Source organism: Sceloporus undulatus, chromosome 1 (genome assembly GCF_019175285.1).
Source record: "Sceloporus undulatus isolate JIND9_A2432 ecotype Alabama chromosome 1, SceUnd_v1.1, whole genome shotgun sequence".
Classification (NCBI taxonomy): Eukaryota; Metazoa; Chordata; class Lepidosauria; order Squamata; family Phrynosomatidae; genus Sceloporus; species Sceloporus undulatus.
The window spans coordinates 80,419,012-80,432,298 of NC_056522.1; the positions used below are offsets into that span (position 1 = coordinate 80,419,012).

Below are 13,287 nucleotides of genomic sequence, written 5' to 3' on the forward strand. Positions count from 1 at the left end.
AAGACAAAGGATTTGCTGTGTCAGCACAGGTACAGTACAAACCATCTCAATGGCATGAACTTAGCATCATTCATATTCAGCAGCAACAGCCCCCAGGTCTACATGACACTGGTTCAAGCTTGGTGATGGCATGCTCTGTGTCATGACAGATCACTTCACTGTCTGCCTGTGCCTTTCTTCAATACTTGTGTATTTTAAAATACTTTAAAAAACAGTACTCTTGACTGCCTGATGAACTGAAGCAACATTTTACTCAGTACATGAATCAACTGTTACAAGTCTTACTTATGGGATCGCCTTCTCCCATATAATCCGTCCCACACATGGAGGTCCTCTATAAAAATCTACTGCAGCCAGCTAAAACTAGGCTGACTGCAATTACTCGGAGGACCTTTTCTTTTGCCACTCCCAAATTATGGAATAGCCTGCTGGAGATTTGATGTACAGTGTATTGCTTTAGAAAGGCAATCAAGACATAGCTCTTCCAGCAAGCCTTCCCTGGATTAATATTTTAGCAACCTTGTATTTAATCATTCAACAAATTCCCTAACCACCTCTGCCTTGTAATTTTAATAATTGTTTTAATAACTGCTTAATAATCTGATTGTATTTTATTGTGGATGGGAGGGTTAGGGATGATTTGGGATACAATGGTAGCAAGCAATTATTGTATTTTAGGGATGTTTTTAGTGTTAGCCACTTCGATCTTCTGGAGAAACAGGATATAAATTATTACTGTTATTATTATTGGATGAAATAATGCAAACAAAAAAACCTGAGGAGTTCAGTTTTTGTCGGTACAGTTCTCTGCTTTATACTTGCATCTGCTTGGTTCTGCAGCAATTTTTGGTAAGTATTGAAAACGAGGAAGAAAGAAGCTGAGTGAAAGAAGATCAAGGCAAATGTCTAATTTAAAATAATGTAAGCCGCTCTGATAGCCTTTTGGTTGAAGAGCAGGGTATAAATACTATTAATAATAATAATAATAATAATAATAATAATAATGAAATGTTAAGACATAAGACAGGTGACAGCTAACATAGAACACAGTGTATTATCATTCATATTTGTTCGTAAGATCCAAAGTCATGTTGGTGCTTGTGAAGTAGCTGGCACAGAGACTATCAACTCCATGGAGAAGGGAAGCACAAAACTGTTGCATAGTGAGGCATGTCATAAGTGGTTACACAACCCACACAAATAAGAAGGAAGTGACTAATGAGAATGGGATTTTCAGTGCAGGGAAACATCCCGAATTTGAACCACATATTCTTTTAAGGATGTTACAGACTGATAAGTTTGAGGCTGAATTTTTTGGTTCTACTTTTCTTGTTGTGATGGTGTGCTTTCATTTCTGACTTATAGCAACCCTTCCACGAACCTATCATGGGATTTTCATGGCAAGTTTCTTCAGAGGGGGCTTGCCATTGCCATCCTCTGAGGCTGAGAAAGTGTGATTTGCCCACGGTCACCCAGTGTGTTGATATGGCCCAGCTGGGATTTGAACACTGGTCTTCAGAGTCATATCCAATGCTCAAACCACTAAACTTCGACTAGACACCATTTAGTCCATCAGGTTTAAAGAACATTAAATATAAGCTGACAACCATCTTGTCCAAAAGTGTGAATGTTAAGCAGTACATTCCCAGAAAGGTGAGACTGGCAGCTTTTTTGCTATCTTTCCACAGACAAGAGTGAAAACTTTTGTCTTGTTCTGTTGAGCCTTGGATGACTTGATTATGCAAGGGAAAAGGGAGACTGCTTTCTTTCTTTTTCTTCAGTGGTTTATGTTTTTCACAGGTTTTTTTTATTTTTTACTGTTTCATTACGTTTTTAACTTTTCAAGTGCTCTAAGCTGCCCTGAGACCTGAACTTTGGGAAAAGTAGGGTTAGGCATAGTGGCTTGAGTGTTTGACTATGACTCTGGAGACCATGGTTCAGTTCCCTGCTCAGTCCTGAAACTCCATTGGGTGACCCAGGGCAAGTCACACTCTCTCAGCTTCAGGGGGAAGGCAATGGCAAGCCTCTTCTGAACAAATCCTGTGAAGAAAAACATGACAGGGTTGCCTTCGAGTTGCCATACGTCAGAGGCAACTTAAAGGCACACGACAATAAATAAATAAAATTGTAAAAATAGTACTTGGGAGTGAGCAACTAGGATATAAAAAAACCTGAGTCAGGATAAATTTTGGGAATAAGAAAGCAACTCCAGCCCTGTCTGTTGGTGGTAGTTTTACATTTTTAGCAGCTACCAAAACAAAACAAAAACCATCCCAAGCTGCAGCAGGAATGCCATAACCATCACTTTCTCCCAACCCTTCCATTGCAAAACTCAATGTGCCACTGACTGTAGGCTGTACAGCCAACCCTCCATAGCCACAGATTTTTTTTATCCACAGGTACAACCATCCCCAGCTTGGAAATATTAATCTATATAGATATAGATATATGCACTCCTCCTTCCACAAGAAAGCCAAAGCCACAAGGTCTGGAGTCTTTATAATCTGTTCATTAGTGCACTCATCCCTCCACATTTGCTGGAGGTAAGGGGCACAGGATCCCATGAATGTGGAAAAAGCGTAAATAACAAAAACACTGTTTTTTACCTGAGAGAACACCTCTCTAGGAATCTCTAGGTCAACATTTGCCAGACATTGACCACAGAATTGCGCTGGAGGAGCTACAGATGCCTAGTAGAATATTCTCTCTAGGAATCTCCAAGATCCTTCAGTGCAACTTTTGGTTAAAGTTGACCATAAAGTTGCGCTGGAAGACCTAGATATTCCTAGAGAGGACATATTCATAAAATCCGTAAATAATCAAATACACAAAAGTCAAAGCTGGAAATGTAGAGGAATGAGCATGATGTTGCTTTTATATATATATAAGGGACACCATTTTATTAAGCCACTGTATGTAATGGGATTTGAGCATCCGTGGGTTTTTGGTACCCAGAGGAGGGGTCCTGGCCTGGAACCAAACCCCGGCGGAACCAAGGCCCACTGTATTTTCACATCTTTTTAGGAGGACTACTGCCATCATTTTAACTTCCATGGCCCAATACTATGGATTTTTGGGATTTGTATTTTTGACGAGGGCTCAGTCTCTCATAAAACTACAGTTCCCAGAATCCCACAGCATTGAGCCACAGCAGTTAAAGTGATATCAATCTGCTTTATCTCTACAGCACGCGCTAATTAAGGCTGCAGCCGCCCTGCGGATACAATCCAGTTTGACACCGCTTTAACTGCCCTGGCTCCATCCCACTGAATTCTGGGATTTGTGGTTTGCTGAGGGCACCAGTGCTGACTCTGACAGAGGCTAAATGTTGCACAGAACTACAATTCCCAGAATCCCATAGTACTGAGCCACATGGCAGTTAAAGCGGTGTCAAACTGAATTATTCCTGCAGTGTGGATGCTGTGCATAAACAGTCCAGTTTGACACCACTTTAACTGCCATGGCTCAATGCTAGGGAATTCTGGGATTTGTAGTTCGCTGAGGGCACCAGAGACCTCTGACAGAGAAGACTAAAGGCCTCACAGGAACTACAAATCCCAGAATGCCCCCCCCCAACATTGAGCCAGGGCAGTTAAAGCGGTCTCAAAATGGACGTATCCTGCAACACACGACACAAAAAGAATCAGCAGCATTCCTACATAAGGGCGAGGCCCAGGACCGACTACGCAGGCGCACAGCCACGCCGCCCGATTGGCTCTTCCCGGCCACGTTCGGTCCCGCCCCTCGCGCAAGGTGATTGGCTGAGAGACCAGAGTGGCACCTCCGCGCAGCCGGAGAAGAATAAAGAGGCAAAGCGGTTGAAAGGCGGTTGCGCATGCGCAGTCGAAGCCTCGGGAGGGAGAGGGAAGATGGACGAGCTTCAGTCTGCGGAGGAGGTAACGAGGGTTCAGCGGTGCTGAGGTCCCCGGGTGTCTTTGGCTCCCCTGAGGCGTTGCTAGGGGAGACCCCGCTGGGAGGGGGGCGGGGCGGAGGCCGTTCGGCCCCCCCCCGGCATCCGCCCCGCCCCCCTCCCCGCGGGGTCTCCCCTAGCAACGCCTCAGGGGAGCCAAAGACACTCGGGGACCGGTACGGGGTTTCCCCTAGCAACCTCTCAGGGGCCTCGAAAGCCACGCCCCCTTCCCCATTGTCCCTCAGAGCTCTTCCTTTGTCACCCCTCGAACGAAGCAGAGCACAGGGACTCATTGGGGAATCTTTGCTTATAGGGAAACATTGGGGAATGCTTTCCCATAAGGAATCATTGGGGTTCATCTCCAGTGTTTCATTGTGGGCAAGTGTTTGCCTGTGTTTCCCTATGGGCAAGGATTGTCCAATGATCCTGTATGGGCACCTGTTGTGCAGTGTTTCCCTATGGGCAAGCATGGTTTCCCTATGGGAAGGTACTGTCATTTGTTTAGTTCGTACTGGTTTCGACACAACTGCCGTGTCACCTTCCCCCAGAGAAGGCTAAAGACCTTGTAAAACTACAGATCCTGGGCTTCCCTGGGCCGGAGCTGCAGCGCTGAAAAGTGGTGTCGAACTGCGTTATTTCTCCAGTGTGGATGCACCCTGAGAGGAAGAGGCTGAAGCCCATGAAAACTTCCTGCTGCCAACTTCTCTCTTTCATTTAGCCTCACAGGTGCCACAAGGTCGCTTTGCCCACCGATTCCCCAGACTATCATGGCTAGGGCTTTGAAGTCTACATTGTTCATGTGTGTAAAGCGGAGGTGGCAATCATGGAGGCTGAACTGGACCCTTCAGAGGGAATACTGTGACTCTTGGGGCACTTCATTGTCCCCTGACTTAAAAAACAGCCAACTCTCGACCCAAAATACACTCCACTGACCATGGTTTGTAAATGATGTCTTTCCCCCAAACAGGAAGAAACTGCGTGTTAACAGTGGAAGGAAACGGCTTCTGGGCCCCTTGGCGGTTGTTAACTGCCCTCCAGTGGGCCTAGAGACTCATGGCGACCCTGAAGCATCTCCAGGAATCCTGCCCTCCTCTGCTCTGCTAAGCTCTTGTAGATTCACACTCGTCCCCTCCATAATTGAGCCCATCCATCTAACACAGTGGTCCCCAAACTGTGCTTTTCAAGGGACTTTGGACTTTGACTCCCAGACTATTGGGAGTGTAGCTGAGGCTGAGGCTTTTGGGAGCTATAGTCCAAAATCTCTTAAAGGGCACAAGTTTGGGGACCACTAGCATGAGGTCTTCCTTTCTTTCTACTTCCCTCCACCTTTCAGCTCAGGCCCGTGATCTCCCTGATCGAGTCTGGCGCATGCTCTTCCTCTCTTTCTGCTACCTTCTATCTTTCCTAGCATTGATGTCTTTTCTAGTGAGTCATGCCTTCTCATGATGTGGCCAAGGCACAACAGCCTCGCTTTAGTCGTCTTGGCTTCCAGGGAGAGTTCTGGCTTGATTTGTTCTAGGACCCATTTGTTTGTCCTTTTGGCCCTGCATGCTATCCTCTGCATTCTTCTCCAGCAACACATCTCAAATGAATCGATTTCCCTCTTATCCTCTTTATTCATTGTCCAGTTCTCACATCCATACATGGTAATACAGTGAATTGGATGATCATCATGAGAAGGCACAACTCATTAGAAGAAACAATGATGTTGGGAAAGGTAGAAGGTGAGAGAGCCACTGTGGCTTAGTGGTTTGAGAGTTGGACTACAAGTCTGGAAACCAGGGTTTGAATCCTGGCTTGGCCATGAAACCCATTGGGTGACCGTGAGCAAGTCACACGCTCTCAGCCTCAGAGGATGGCAATGGCAAACCACCACTGAACAAATCTTGCTAAGAAAACCCCATGAGAGAGGTGAAGTCACAACAACAACAAGAAAGAGAGGGAGACTGTACACCAGCTGGATAGACTCAATCAGGGAGGCCAGGGGCTTGAGTTTGCAGGACATATGCAGAGCAGTGGAGGACAGGGGACCTTGGAGATGCTCATCCACAGGGCTGTCATGAGTCAGAGTCGACTTGAGGGCAGTTAACAACAGCAACAGACTAGAACTTGTATGTGGTTTCACCTTGATATATAAATCAATAATTTAACTGCATAAATTAACCCCATGTAAAATAAACCACTGTATCATCCCTCCTCCTTCGTTTCTTTTTTGTAGTCTAGTCGGTATGCATTTTGAGGGATATTAGGCATATGGTTCTCTGAAATTTCTTTCTCTGCAAGTGGTTATGTTTGCTGTAGTTTAGTCACAGGGTTTAGGCAATCACCTGATACTCTTTTTGATGCTAATACTATGGATCATTAACATTTGCAGGTTTGATTTTTTTCCCCCTAGCAAGTGTATTTTAGCCAGTTTTGCAAAAAAAAAAGCAAAATTGCATCTTTTGTTTAACATGATTTCTTGTTTACCTCTTTTTAAAGACCGCGTTTATTGTGGATGAAGTAAGCAACATCATAAAAGAGGTAGGATGGTGTGTGGGCACATTTTGCAAGAATATAATCTTGCAGTATATTTATATTAGATGTTTTTCTTAATTAAAATTTGAAGAGAATCAATGCCATTTTTACACTGTTGGGAGAGCCAGTGTGGTGTGATTTGAGCATTGGACTGTGACTCTGAACAAGTCTCAAGTTTCCTGTCAGCCATGGAAATCCATTGAGGGACCTTGAGCTAGTCACACTCTCAGCCTCAGGGGAATGCAAATGAACCCCCACCCCCAACAAATCATGCCAAGAAAACCCTATGATAGGGCCTTCTTAGGGTTTTCATAAGTCAGAAATGACTTGAAGGCACGTAACAATCAAGTACTGTATATACTCAAGTATAAGTTGACCTCATGTATACCTGTAAATCGAGGGCAGGTTTTGAGGCCAAAATTATGGATTTTGATATGACTCGTGGACAAGTCATGGGTAAAATTTAGGGGCATATAGCAAAGGATTTACAGGATGAAGCAAAGCAAAACAATGTTAAAGAACATACAAAATTCCAGCAGACATAACTCTTTGTGCTCACTGTTAAGGCTGCATGGATGAGAGAGTAGAGGGGTTGTCGGTGCTTCCAGGACAGATTCTGTTGTTGCATTTCACCAGGGGATGGATCCTTCTTTTAAATAAGGGTCAAGACACAGTACTTATGTTGACCCTTGGATAAGTTGACTCAAGGTTTTGGGGTCAATTTTTTGACCGAAATTTCTAGACTTATACATGAATGTATACAGTACTCACTGTGTTAAATTTTAAGCTTAAGTCTACTTATGAGAAGGGTAATATCCATGTGCCAGACTAAATAATTTTGTTAACTCTTGACTAGAGTAAACCCATTCAGTCAGTGGGATTTACAGATATGTTAATTCAATATTAAGCAGTTGATTAATTGGGGGCTGGCAGGATGCTAGCTGTAGTGTCTTAGCAAACATCCTAGCATGCAGTTCTTAAATTTCTTATCTGAAATTTGTTGAAGGGAATGCTGTACAGATATCTTCTGTTTCATTTGACACTTGTAGTAAGCTAGTCATGTAATTTGATCTTACTAGAAAATATAAGGCTGAAAAAACATATAGAGTTGCTTCTACAAATAAAAAAGGATATCTAACCATATGTATGGTCTTTTTTATTTGTGGAAGCAACCTTGTATATTCAGCAAAAATTAAAAAAAAGGACCATATATATGGATAGAAAGCCTTTTCTCCCTGTCCCCAACCTTGAGTCTGCAACTCCTTGTGCTATATTGCAGGGGGGCTTTTTTTCAACCTTTGATCCTCCAGCTGTTAGGACTTCAATTACCAGAATCCCAGACCATTGGTAGCAATGCCAGAGGCTTCAATGAGCTGAAGTCCAAAGCATCTGGAAGACTGTAGATTGAAAACCAGTGCTGGATAGAGTTCAGTTTGGGAACATAACCTGATTTTCATGAGTGATTTTTCAGGGGGTGTAAAGAGTGGTAAGGCAAAGCCTGGAATGTTTGGTTTTTTTTGTGCAGTATTGCAGTGCCAGCAGAGAGTTCACAAAAAAAGATTTTCCCACCACATTCTTGCCCCCAGCCCACTAGTCATTTCATAGAGCCTCCTGAAAATGTTATCCAAAGGGTTAAGGTATGTTCCTGAATTTGGTGACCTCTGGCAAGGAGGAGGCAGAGAACCCCCTAGAATGGTTGAATGCACCTGCTGTGAGCAAAAGCTCAGTCTGCTAGTGGAATGACACCATTGGAAGGAACACCCTATGAGTGCAGTGTTCCCTGGGTGATCTGTTGAATCCCAAATTAGTAGAGAGCTATAATTCTCTATTATTTTCTTGACATCCATACAGAACTGCTTACAGTTTTTATCTCTCTTTTTAATGATTAAGGGCATCCGATTTAGGACTTTGCCTTATGTAATATGACCTGATCTGTAGCCTAATCTGCAAGCTGTTTAAACCTACTTGAACTCTAGTGGTGACATCAGAGGGGCAGCTCTGTATTTAACGCTTGTACATCAGCTTAAATTCTACTCCATTAAATTCCAGCTTCAGAAATAAATTGTGACTTCCAGCCATAGAATCAATATAGTTGCTAGCTTTAGGGGAAGTGTCCTTGGTTTAAGAGTTGCCAAGACACCAGTGTTTTTGTTACTGATGGCCTGCTGTAGCAACCTTCTTGATGATTAGTGATAGGAGCATACAACAAATATGCTGTATATGAAAGAGCAGAGAGGTCATGCCATTTTTTTCTGAAACACATGCTTGCTTTTAGTAACCTCTCAAGTAGGAATAACTGTTTTAGAACTCCTCATACACCCGTAAACTAAGTACAATATGCTTAGCAGGTGCTGGCATATTTTTTCCACATTTGTCTGGAAATTTAAAGTCTACAAAAAAGAGTAAAGAACTCAGAACATGATGACATCCAGTGGAAAGCCACAGTCCAATATACAGAATACTGTACCACCATTTTTTTTTTTTACAATTATCTGTGATTATTTCAGTGTTTGGACACACCCCTGAAGAATTCACCAGCCCAAAGACTGAAGCTCAAGCAAGCAGCTCAGTTGATCAGTCTGTTAGTTTGTTTTTGAAGCATGTGCTGTTATTTGGAGGCACATGTGTAGCCTAAATTGCATGTAGAAAAATTATGAAGTGATTCTAGCCCTTGAAGCTAATGAATACACTTTAAAAAGGAGAAACAAAGGCACTTTTTGAATTAAAATTCCTCAGCAGGTTGATGGTAAACAGGGACCTGTTCTCTTTTGTAGGCCATTGAAGGGACAATAGGTGGAAATGCATATCTGCACAGCAAAGTGAACCAATGGACTACAAGTGTCGTAGAGCAAATTCTAAGCCAGTTAACAAAACTGGGGAAACCATTCAAATATGTTGGTAAGTCCATGCGTTTCTGTTTTCTGCTAATGGTTTGGACAGAAATGGATTCAAGTCAAATTACAGGAGGATTGGAGAGGTAAGTTTCTCCATGCTGTAATATTAAATCATGCTGTAATATTAAAATGGTATAAAAATAAGACCATACAACTTCAAGGTTAAAAGCAAAAATGATCCATCTGTGTAGCCCTTTTCTAACAGTGCCCTTGCCATCTTTTTACAGTGACATGTGTGATTATGCAAAAGAATGGTGCTGGACTTCATACAGCAAGCTCTTGCTTCTGGGATACTACTGCTGATGGTACAAGAATATTTGAATATTTACTTCTTGGTTTCTCTGCTGAGTTGTTTCACATAGAGTTTATGTAATTCTGGAAGCAGTTTCTTTTAGGATTGGTTTTCTACACACCCTTACCCTTTGGTTACTAGCTTCAGATTCCGGCAGATAAAAATGAACAAAGGCAAAGTTACTTATATGTTTCTTGCCTCAAGGTGGAAGATATGTATTTTAGATTTCTGCAGAGCAATCACTGGGTGTTGTCCATGAATTTAAACAATGAGAAGTTTGTTTAGTGCTGAATTGGCTTAGACCCAAATATAGGTTTGGAACAGGGACGGAGAATCTCAGATTGTTGGGCCAAATACTATGCTCCTGGAATTCCAGGGTTTCCTGGAGGGTGATGCCTCCTTCCTTATGATGCCACCATTTGGTGGTGTTCCAGCTTTTGTACAGGTTCATTTTCTCCTATAGTGCTCCACCTAAAGGTTTTACTGCTAGGAAATAATTTTAAACTGGTGGATTTGGTCCAAAACTTGCCAAGAAAACTCTGTGATAGGTTCACCTTAGAATTGCCATAAGTCAGAAACAACATGAAGGCTTCCCAACCACTGATTGTGGCCCCTGTGGACATCTTAAAATTTGGTCCAGCCTTTATGATGGAGGAAATTCCCCATCTTTGGTTTAACAGGAATGAGAGTAGTGTGACCCCACCCCACCCCTTGAGAGCTTACCCACCCACCCACTAAAACAAACAAACAAAAGTCATCCCCCCCAAATGGAGACTCTTGGCCCTAGATTACTCTAGGAGGTGCAGTTTTACATTTTAGGGATGTTTCAGAGGACCTTTTGGAGCTGGAAATATTTTCCTTACCAAAAATGAAAGGTCTCTTCACTCCCCCCCCCCCATTGTGTGGACATGGGGGGAAATGTCATAGGTACGTCTTGATTTCTCCACAGCTCCCTAACCTTGGTTATACGGTAGAGTCTCGATTATCTATCCTTCGGTCATCCAACATTCCGGATTATCCAACATCCTATGCTTCTTCGTGAGTGCACCACATGGGCGGTGCGCTCATGAAGAAACATGGGACGCCGGATAATGGTGCCTCGCCATTGGAGACAAAAGTCCCTCGACTCTCCTCTCCTCCTTTGTGGCTTGGTTTTCCATAGCCCGATGGGAGTCTGCAGACTCCCATCGAGATGAGGAAAACCAAGCCGCCAAGAAGAGGCCTGGGCACTCAGCCCAGTCCTCTCCTCTGCAGTTTCGTGCAGCAGCCTCCGCGGACTCACTTTGGGCTGAGGAAAACCAAACCACAGAGGAGAGGCCCGGACCTCCGGATGATCCAACATTTTCAGTTATCTGACTATCAGCCTGCCCGTTTGCCAGATAATCGAGACTCGACTCTATGATGTGAAAAGTACTATATTCTATAAATAATCTTAAAGGCATAGCTCTAACTTGATGCATTGGTATCTTTCATTTACCTTAATGTAATGCTATCCTAATGGAATGCTTTTTTTTTCTTTTGGGTAGGAACCTGCACTGTGAGATGGGAGAACAAGACTATGTACTGTATTGTCAGTGCCTTTGGACTTGCAATATGATTGCCTTGGAACTCTTCAACCTTTGTGTCATCACTTCCATTTCATAAATCCACTGAAACTGTGAATTCAATGAACAGATCTTGGTTTTTTTTTAAATAATTTCTTTCTTCCAGTGAGCAAATGGGAGAGCAATTTTTATGCTGTTACATAAACACATTGTCCTTTGTCCATATCTAAAGCACTTCCTGTCTTAACACTTCAAGGACTCTTTCTCAAGGTGCTAAAACCTGAAACTTGCTGCACTTCTTCAGCTTTATTGCAATTGGTTTGAATAAGACTAATTTTCACACAATAGCTTTGTTTATTAAATTATTGAAGTTCTGGACATGTGTATGTGTGTTTATATACAATACAAATTCAAGAAGGAAGAGTGAGGCTAATTCCATGCCATTCCTAGTCTGAATTGCTGGATGTGCAGCTATCCTGATCAGTGCCACCATTGTTTCCCTTACGCTTTAAAACCTATTACAATTTCAGAATTGCCTTGTCTCTATTCTCTACTTAGGTAGCTGAAGCGCATGTAAAGAAGTCTTAATATTTACAAAGAGCTGAAAGGATAGGACCAAGGATGGGCAACTGGCATGCCAAAATGACTTTTAAAAACAAATCTTCCAGCAGTGTTGGCCAGCACTGCTCACAGGGAAGGGTTCTGAGAGCTGCAATTCAGAAGCATCTGGTGCACTGCAGTTGCTCAACCTTTTTTCGAGGACTGTAAAAGTGAAAGCATAGGTCACCCACCCATGAATGATGTCCCAGTTCAAAATTGTATTTAAAAAAAAAGATACAATGTATATCCATTTCTTCTATTTGGATGCAGAAAACAGTGTCTTGTTTATCCCATCATGTTATCTCTCAGAACAAAGATGGAAGAAAAAGCAGGAAGGTGTTACATGCCAGAACACAATAGCATCCCTGAAGTCAAAAGGATCTTATTTAAAGTTTGCAGGGGATATTAATACAATACCATAGAGAAAGGGAACATATTACAACATACTTGGACAACATGCAATACCATAGAGAAAGGGAATAATAATAATAATATTTATTTGTATACCACCCTCTGGCAAACCAATCCGGGCGGTTAACAACAGTAAAATATAAAATATGACAATTAAAAACACTTTATCCCTCCCCCCCTTAAGACAGTATTAAATAGTATAACATATTAAAAATACAATATCAAGGATAAAAACAGCAATTAAAACTAAAAACCCTGATATCCCTCTGTTGATCCTCAACCATCTCTAAGATGGGGCCACGGGAGGAATGTGGGAATCAGGGAACCTGGGCCGGGATGGTTAATCTGGAAAAGCCTGCCGGAAGAGATCCGTCTTGACCGCTTTTTTAAAGCTGTCTAATGATGTTATCTGACGGATCTCATCCGGCAGGTCGTTCCAGAGTTTGGGGGCGACAGCAGAGAACGCCCTCTGGGAGGTTGCCGCAAGCCTAGATTTTAGAGGCTGCAGTAAATTCCTCCCAGAGGACCGGAGAGCGCGGGGAGGATTGTACGGGAGGAGGCGGTCTCTAAGATAGTTTGGACCCAAGCCATTTAGGGCTTTAAAGGTGATAACCAACACCTTGTACTGGGCCCGGAAGCTGATAGGCAGCCAGTGGAGGGACCTCAAAACCGGAGTAATGTGGTCCCTCCTAGATGTACCTGACACAAGCCTGGCTGCCATGTTTTGAACCAGCTGTAATTTCCGAGTCAAGCACAGGGGTAGCCCCATGTAGAGTGCATTACAGAAGTCAAGGCGTGAGGTTACCAGCGCGTGCACAACCGTCTCGAGATCCCTTACTTCCAGAAAAGGGCGCAGCTGGCGTATCAGCCGAAGCTGATAACAGGCACTCCTGACCGTCGCATCTACCTGATTTGTCATCAGGAGCGACGAGTCAAGGAGCACCCCCAGACTGCGAACACAGTCGCTGGAGGAGAATGTGACCCCATCCAGGACTGGAGGTTGCAACCCAATTCTTGGTTTCGGGGCCGCTACCATGAGCACCTCCGTCTTGTCTGGATTCAGTTTCAATCTGTTTTTCCTCATCCAGCCCATTACCGCCTGAAGACATTCATTGAGAG

General features: G+C 43.2%; 2 protein-coding genes across 3 annotated transcripts in view; one reads left to right on the top strand and one right to left on the bottom strand.

The window, feature by feature from the left end:
• SYTL3 (synaptotagmin like 3) overlaps positions 1-3,883 on the bottom strand; it is a 55,667-nt gene extending 51,784 nt beyond the window's left edge. Inside the window, exon 1 of one of the 2 annotated variants that reach the window (XM_042445738.1) lies at positions 3,782-3,883. The gene's annotated coding sequence lies outside the window, so the exon portion shown is untranslated. The other variant, XM_042445737.1, reaches the window with a different exon arrangement.
• On the top strand, positions 3,803-11,533 carry DYNLT1 (dynein light chain Tctex-type 1). The gene is made up of 5 exons (XM_042445741.1): positions 3,803-3,896; positions 6,392-6,433; positions 9,202-9,325; positions 9,549-9,626; positions 11,140-11,533. The coding sequence occupies exons 1-5, from the start codon at positions 3,870-3,872 to the stop codon at positions 11,208-11,210; spliced, it is 342 nt and encodes a 113-aa protein (XP_042301675.1). The 5' UTR covers positions 3,803-3,869; the 3' UTR covers positions 11,211-11,533.
• Positions 11,534-13,287: the final 1,754 nt, after the last annotated feature.

Coding starts and splice junctions, on each gene's coding strand:
- DYNLT1 (XM_042445741.1), top strand. CDS start 3,870: ATGGACGAGCTTCAGTCTGCGGAGGAG. Junction 6,434..9,201: donor TAAGCAACATCATAAAAGAG/GTAGGATGGTGT, acceptor TCTCTTTTGTAG/GCCATTGAAGGGACAATAGG. Junction 9,627..11,139: donor CTGGGATACTACTGCTGATG/GTACAAGAATAT, acceptor TCTTTTGGGTAG/GAACCTGCACTGTGAGATGG.